This window comes from Schistocerca piceifrons, chromosome 8 (genome assembly GCF_021461385.2).
Source record: "Schistocerca piceifrons isolate TAMUIC-IGC-003096 chromosome 8, iqSchPice1.1, whole genome shotgun sequence".
In the NCBI taxonomy this organism is placed as follows: Eukaryota; Metazoa; Arthropoda; class Insecta; order Orthoptera; family Acrididae; genus Schistocerca; species Schistocerca piceifrons.
In genome coordinates, this window is record NC_060145.1 from 22,007,267 (window position 1) to 22,015,357 (window position 8,091).

Here is an 8,091-nt window from a genome sequence, read left to right on the forward strand (position 1 = left end):
GTTTCTTGCTGTCAATTCTGTTTTCAGTATTTTTGTTAGTCTTTGTCTATATTTTTCTTTTAGTTCTTCTTTAATATTTGTATTATCTATTCCTATTTTTTGTCTGTATCCTAGATATTTATAGGCATCTGTTTTTTCCCTTGCTTCTATGCAGTCGCTGTGGTTATCCAATATGTAATCTTCTTGTTTAGTGTGTTTTTCCTTGACTTATTATTATTATTGTTATTATTATTATTTTAGATTCAACTCTTATGTTTTCAATAATATGCTTTTGGTTGTTGAGATAAGATTTAAACCACCAATTTGCTGTGCCTCTAATACCATAGGATTCTAACTTCTGAAGCAACAGTGAGCAATTAATGAGATCACAAGACTTACTCAGATACTAGAAAGTTCTTCTTCTTCTTCTTCTTTTTCTTCCTTTTCCTCTTGGCTTCTAAGGGAATCAAAGCTCCCGTGCCAATCTCAGATGTTGCCTCCAAATGTTTCTAAGTTAACAAAAAGTCCAGAGGAAAGCTCCTTTTGGTTGAAGACTTTAAGAATTCTGTCAGCAAAACTGAAAAGTGCATCATTAACAGTCTCCAAACTTGTGTTTGGTCAGCGATTCAGTTTTACTGAGATTATGGAAATAGGATGATAATCGTTTACGTAGTGGTTGACCTTTACCTTTGAGACCTTTAGTCCTTGTGGCGAACATCCTTTGCGTATTACGCAGGGTTATTACAACTCTCACAGAAATATCTTGTATTAACTAATGAGTATGATGATTTTTTTGGCTCTTATGATTTTCAGTAGCTCTTGTTTAGTTGCTGGGGACAGGAAAATTGACCTGTCGTCTGGGTCATTAGACCCAGAAAAAGGCCACTGCAATCGTGGCCGAAACGTTGGTTTTTCTCCAGCAGCAGTAGTTTTTTACATTATGGCGCGTTACCATACCCAGAAAACTTTTATGTCAACTGACTCTGGCCGTGGAAGCATACGCAATTATATTGAAAAACAAGTTTGTATGATTCTGCTGGTATAGTGGTTCTTCACACTAGATTTTCAGCTATCTTTGACAAATTCGAGTTAAATAGTTCTCTCATCTATTTTGAATATGAAATGTTTTGCTTCATCTAGTTGACAATACACTAGACTCTCGCTAATCCAGCCATTCCTGGTACACGTGGGTGCCGGGTTAGCGGAAGTGCTGGATTATTGAGTGTCCGAAATTTATTTTATTGATTTATTTTGTTTTTTATTTATTTTGAAAACTTAGGGGATATAGTGTACTGTACTTTATTAAACTGAAGTATACAATTTTAAAACTCAGAGGATATACTTTATTAAATCCAAAAATACATTAATTTTCAAAGAAAACTTAGTCCTTGAATGCATACTGTACATAGTTATACAGTCATATCACTCACTAAGAAACATGTCCCTAGTTTTTAACTGTCACAATGATGATACGTGATGGTGGCATTCTTTATCATGCTACTTCTTTACAAGCATTACATCAGTACTGCATGTATCTGCTCGTTGTGTAATGTACTTCAGGAAGACCTCAGCAGCTTCAGCATCAGCAGTGTGAGAAATCTTCATGCTCTCTCCTCCTGTGTCCTCTTCTTCATCACTTTCATCATTACTTTCTTGCACGCTTTTGATTATTTCTTCATCTGTTAAAGTTTGGTCCGTATCACAGTTTTCCTCATTCAGCCACTTAGTAACATCTTCATCATCAATTTCTTCTCCTCCTGGAAAGGTGTGGGACATGTCAGTGTGCAAAATAATCGATAATTCTAAATTGACTGGCTCATCGCTGTCACTCAATATTGGATCCAACTCGACATCAATGGATGGCCACAATTTTCTCCAGCTCTTCATTGTGGTAGCACTCTACACTTTATCCCATGCTTCGGCTGCTTGGAAAACAACATCATGTATGTTAATTGCTTTCCAGGCCTTCAGCATAGTCTCGATAGAGTTGTTTTCACTTTCGTTCAGCAAGGAGACGAGAATTGAATGTCGGTAATGACGCTTAATTTATACCAAAATTCGCTGGTCCATGGGCTGAATTAGGGCTGTCACATTGGGTGGGAGAAAGAGTGCTTGTACATGTATACCATCAGACTTTAGAGAAACATCTGAAATATGACTGGGAGCATTGTCCATTATAAGGATAGCTTTCAGCGGAAGCTTTTTCTTCTTTAGATCTTTTCTCACAGTTGGTACAGACGTTTCACGGAACCACCGAGAGAATATTTGTCTGTCCATCCACGCTTTCTTCTGAGTGCAATACTGCACTGGTAGAGTATTTATGTCAGTGTGTTGAAGACAATGTGGATGTTGGGATTTTCCAATCACCTTAAGCGGTAGTTTACGACTCCCATTTGCATTACAACACCCCATTAACATTTCGCACTGTTTCTGTTGCTTGTAACCACAAGCTTCCTTCTCGTTCTTGCCAGCTAATGTTTTTGAAAGAAGTATGTTGCAAAAGAGTCTTAGCATTATACAAGGCATCAGTAGTTACATCTTCTTCCTCTGTTATCTTTCGTATTTTGCTAACAAACTCATCAGCATCCTCATCGTTAGCTGAGCGACTTTCCCCGGTGACTGTCAGCTACCAAATGCTTGCTGCAAACAAGTTACTACTGCCAAGTTGTTTGTTAAATGCAGCTGCTTTTCGCTTTATAATTGGGCCACTGACTGGAGCTCCTTTACTGTGTTGTTGTATGAACCATCCTTAAACACCTACGTCTGGTTCTTCATTCCCACTCTTTTGCATAACCTTCCATTAAAGTATTTACATAATTTGGATCACTCTTTTGCTTTCTATGTAAAGTTGTTTCTTGGTTGCACAAAAGTTTATTATTCCCTTGGTGATTCATCATTTGAATACATTGCATCTGCATAGCTTTTCTTTGTGTGTTTTGAGAGGAAAAGCAATGTTAAAATAATGACAGATTATCAACAAATATTTTCGTTTTCCTCTCAGTATAATCCTCTCTATAAATATTTTTGCAGGTCTCATGCTTCAGCTGGTATTTAATTAACATTAAACTGATAGTATCTTTGATACTTTTTTTGTCTTTGGTAATGAAGACTTTTGTATACTCATTTGTTTAAGTAAGAGGCCTTCATCGTCAGGCAAGTTTTGTAAACAGAGTGCTTGGGTAAAGATAGTATTTGTGAGTAGGTCATCAATTCAACTGCAGTATGTTGCAGTTACTCTTGTGGGCAGCTTGACTAAGTTTGACATAGAGAATGTACTTCAGAGTTTATATTAAAATCACCACACAATATAACTGCATTTGTTCATGTAGAGATTCAGACAAATTGGCATCTGGTATCCCGTACACATAGATAAAGATTTTTTTTTGTTGACTAATCTTAAGAACACGATACTCAAAATGTTTCCTGACGTTTAGGTCATTAGTTTTAATAGTCCACAGAATTGGCTACCTTCCCTATCCAATATCATGCACCCACCATGTCTTTTGGAAGTTTTACAACAAAGAGGTAAGAAATTAAGGAGATGGAACCTGGAGTAATGTGAGAGAACCAGAGGTGATTGAGGACCTTAAAAGAAGCACGGTGCAACTATTGACTGAAGCAGTGAAAAAAATGCAGTAGAAGATGAAATGGTAGGTTTGAGAGATGATATAGTCAAGGCAGCATAGGCTCAAATAGTTAAAAATACAAGGCCTAGTAGAAATCCTTAATAACACAGAAGACATTGATTAACCGATGAAAGGAGACAATATAAAAATGAAGAAAATAAAAAGGCAAAAGGAAATAGAGGTGTCAAAAAATAAACTTGACAAAGGTTCAAAGTGGCTAAACTGGAATGGCTAGAGGACAGATGTAAGGCCATAGAAAAATGCATAACAAGGTAAAAAGTAGATGCCACATATAGGAAAATTAGAGAGACCTTTTGAGAACAGAGAAGCAGCTGTAAGAGCATCAAGAGCTCAGATGACAATTTAGTTCTAAGCAAATAAGGGAAAGATGGAAGGAATATATAGAGGGGCTGTACTAGGGAAACAAACTTCAAGGCAGTATTATAGAATGTGAAGAGGAAGAAATCAAGATAAGATGGGAGACGTTATGCTGTGAGAATAATCTGACAGCACTAAGACCTAAGTCAAAACAAGGCCCCGGTGTAGACAATATTCCTTCAGAATTATTGAGATCTTTGAGAGAGCCATCCATGACTAAACTATTCAACTTGGTATGCAAGATATGTGAGACAGGTGATATACCCTCAGGCTTCATCGATAATGATATAAGTCCAAAGAAAGCAGGTGCTGGCATATATGAAAACTACTGAACCACTATTTTAATAAGGCATGATTCCAAAATATTGACACAAATTATTTACAGAAGAATGGAAAATCTTGTAGAGGCCAGCCCCAGGAAAGATCAGGTTGGGTTCCACAGAGAGGTAGGAACAAGCAAGGCAATATTGACCATATGACTTGTGTTAGAAGATAGGTTAAAGAAAGGGGAACCTATGTTTATAGCATTTGTTGATTTAGAGAGAGATTTTGACAATGTTGGCTGGACCACACACTTCAAAATTTGGAACGTATCAGGAGTAAAATGCTAAGTTATCAAACAATGGCAAATCCAGGACAGATTGGCACTCACCATATAGAGGAGATGCTGAGTTGCAGGTAGGCACAACAAAACGACAGCTAAATAAGTGAACTTTCAGACAAAATGACTTCTTTTAAAGTAAACAAAACACACACACACACATTCACCGTCATGCATGCACAACTCGTACTCATACTGGCCACTGTGGCCAGACTGTGAGCAACTGCGCCTGATGGGAGAAGCGGTCTGGGTGCTGAGGCTAAGGAGCAGACTGGGTCAGGGAGGGGGAGAGGTAGCAATTTAGGTGTGGGGGACAGTAAAGTGCTGCTTGTGGGACCATACAGGGGTGTGTTGGGGACAGAGTAGAACAGCTAAGTGCAGTCGGGAGGCTAGACGGGATGCTGGGAGGAGGGAGAGTGGGGAAGGGACTGGAAAAGGAGATAAGTAAAGAGACTGTGGATGCATTGGTGGAATAGAAGGCTGTGTTATGCTGGAGCGGGAGCAGGGAAGGGGTTAGGTAGATGGAGGACAGCGACTTAATGAAGGTTGAGGCCAGGGAGTTTGCAGGAGTTTAGGATATATTATAGGGAGAGTTCCCACAGATGGCAAAGGCAATGAAGCAGTCAGTGAAATATTATTTACAACTTTTGCAGAAACCAGGCTGCAGTTTTATGAGCTGAAGGACATAAAATGTAAGCAGTGATTGAGAAGGGAGTGAGACATGGCTGTAGCCTATCCCCAGTGTTATCTATAAATTGAGCAAGCAGTAAAAGGAATCAAAGAAAAGTTTGGAGATGAAATTAAAGTTTAGTTTGGCGAGAACATTGTAGGACTGGGAAGGACAGTTGAACAGAATGGATACTGTCTTGAGAAGTTATTATAAAATGAACATCAACAAAAATAAAACAAGGGTAATGAAATGTAGTGAATTTAAATGAGGTGATTCTGAGGGAATTAGATCAGAAAAAGAGACACTAAAAGTAATAGATGAGGTTTAATACTAGGGCAGCGGAATAATGTATGATGGCTGAAGGAGAGAGGATATAAAATGCAGACTGGTAATACCAAGAAAAGCATTTCTGAAAAAGAAAAATTTGCTAACATGAAATATAAATGTAAATCTTAGGAAATCTTCTCTGGAAGTATTTGTCTGGACAGTAGCCTTGTATGGAACCGAAACATAGACTATAAACAGTTTAGACAAGAAGAGAATAGAAGCTTTTGAAATGTGATTCTATAAAAGAATGCTGAAAGATTTGATGGGTAGATCACATAACTAATGAGGAGGCACTGAATAGAATTGGGAATAAACTGAATTTGTGGCACAATCTGACTAGAAGGAGAAGGGATCGGTCGATAGGACACATTCTGAGACATCGAGGAATTGCAAATTTGGTAATGGAGGAAGTGTAGTGAACAAAAATTGTAGAGAGAGACTAAAGCTTGAACACAATAAGGTGGTTCAGATGGATGTAGGTTGCAGCAGTGAAGAGGCTTGCACAGGATAGACTTATGTGGAGAGTGGCATCTTATCAGTCTTTGGACTGAAGACAACAAAAACAATAACCCTAAAAGTATAATTCAGTATTACAGTCTGTAATATGGGTTACTGCAAACTTGACAGCTTTGAGCCAGTGTTCTGAAGTCATATTGCATCTACATTTTTTTAAAATTCATTTAAACAGTAAAGCTGGTTTTCCAAGAACTCTTTTTTATTGGTTTACTTTGTGTAGAAAATACAGAGAGCTGTGTGGCTCATTACTTTAGGGCATGCAGGATCTGGAGTTGTTGAACATTTCTGTCACCAGTACTGCTTTGTGGAAACATGGGTGTCACTGGTAGCTGTTGGCTTAATAGTTTATTGGGGATAATGACAGTGCAGTTTTGATAATTAATACTCTGCATGCTTGTGTGCTTTGCTGTGTTATTTATACAAAAAGATCTGCACAGCCTGAAGGCCAATGTAGCACTAAAATCTCAGCTTGCTGATTTTTCCAGAACATGAGACATAATAATATTGCTAAGGCCATCAAGGTAATCTCTCTCTCTCTCTCTCTCTCTCTCTCTCTCTCTCTTTCTGTGTGTGTGTGTGTGTGTGTGTGTGTGTGTGTGTGTGTGTGTGTGTGTGTGTGTGTTAATCTACGATATTACCATTTTTTAATGTGTGATAAATATTTGAAATTTTCACTGCTTGGTTTACACAAAATTCATTTAAGTCATAACAATGTAATATGTAATAATAATATGTTAGTATGTTTAAGTTTACTTAGACATAATTTCAGTTCAAAGAACACCATTTTTGTAGATGCCATTTGAACCACCCATTAGAACTAAAATGTAATAATCATGTAGTAATTTCATTTTAGTGGACTTGACTGTACATCTTAGTTCAGGCTCTAGGTTTCAAAAACCTGTATGCCTCCATACCTTTGTAAATGAGAATTTAATCGATTTTAGTTTCTCTTTGCAGGTTCTCCTCACATTGGATGATGATCTTATTGATGTACACAGAAGCAAAATTCCTGTTTTCTGAATGGTTATCAGATTGATGGTCTTTTGAAATAAATGGAATTTTTGATTTGACTGTTGCTAGAGGATAATAGTCTGCACAGTATATTGTGTTAGTGAATAAAGAGTGAGTGTGTGTGTGTGTGTGTGTGTGTGTGTGTGTGTGTGTGTGTGTGTGTGTTTAGTGTGTTTACAGTTATATTTTAAAGGTTATGTCAACTGTCCAACTGTCCCAGAACATATTTTTCTGCTGGACAAATCTCTGCATGTAAATCCTGTTTATATGCAGTCGAGAAAAGTAGAAAAGTATGTTCCATTAGAAGCATATAAATTACCATTCCTAAAAATTATGTTTCGAAAACACATTGGAATCCAGAAGTTATTGAAATCAAAAATATATATTTATTGAATCGGAACTATATATTTATTGGGCCATGACATCTAACTAATAATGTTGCTTTACTTTTAAAAAGTTATGAATTCCTCAAATGCCTCTTATTGTAAACATTGCTACAATAGCTTATGTGATGTTTAGATCAACCTGAATTAGTGACACAAATAATTTTTTTCTTGTACTGTCTTCCAGTGCTTGGTTTTTATACTGCCACAAAATTTTAAAACAGCAGACTGCTGCACAAAGTAAGATTCATTCTTGGGTCTTGTTCTTAAACATTCCTATTTTGGTGTAACTGCTTTGAGGCATTTAAAAATTCAAAGCCAAAATTCGACATTCTATCCATTTTCTTTCTTCTTGGAATGATTGAGAATGTAATTTAAACTGAATGTCTTTTTCTCAAAACTATGAGTCATTAATTTCTGTTCTCTTAAGCAAGTATTTCTCAGTTTATAATCACATAAATTTGCACTCATTTTTCCCCTTCCTTTTGATAAATTGCTTTGTATATACGGGGTATTTTCATGGTGATGGGGAGAATATTTAGGGATGATGAAGAAGCATAAAAATATCAAAATACAATGGAGATTCTCAGTCTGGAAACT

General features: G+C 37.0%; 1 protein-coding gene across 1 annotated transcript in view; it reads left to right on the top strand.

Moving 5' to 3' along the window:
* The window catches only part of LOC124712564 (SID1 transmembrane family member 1-like), a 123,078-nt gene extending 115,615 nt beyond the window's left edge, over nucleotides 1-7,463 (top strand). The window contains exon 16 of the mRNA XM_047242878.1: nucleotides 7,055-7,463. Coding sequence (XP_047098834.1) covers nucleotides 7,055-7,117 — 63 coding nt within the window. The 3' untranslated portion in view covers nucleotides 7,118-7,463. The remainder of the gene's footprint in view (nucleotides 1-7,054) is intronic.
* The last annotated feature ends 628 nt before the right edge of the window (nucleotides 7,464-8,091 follow it).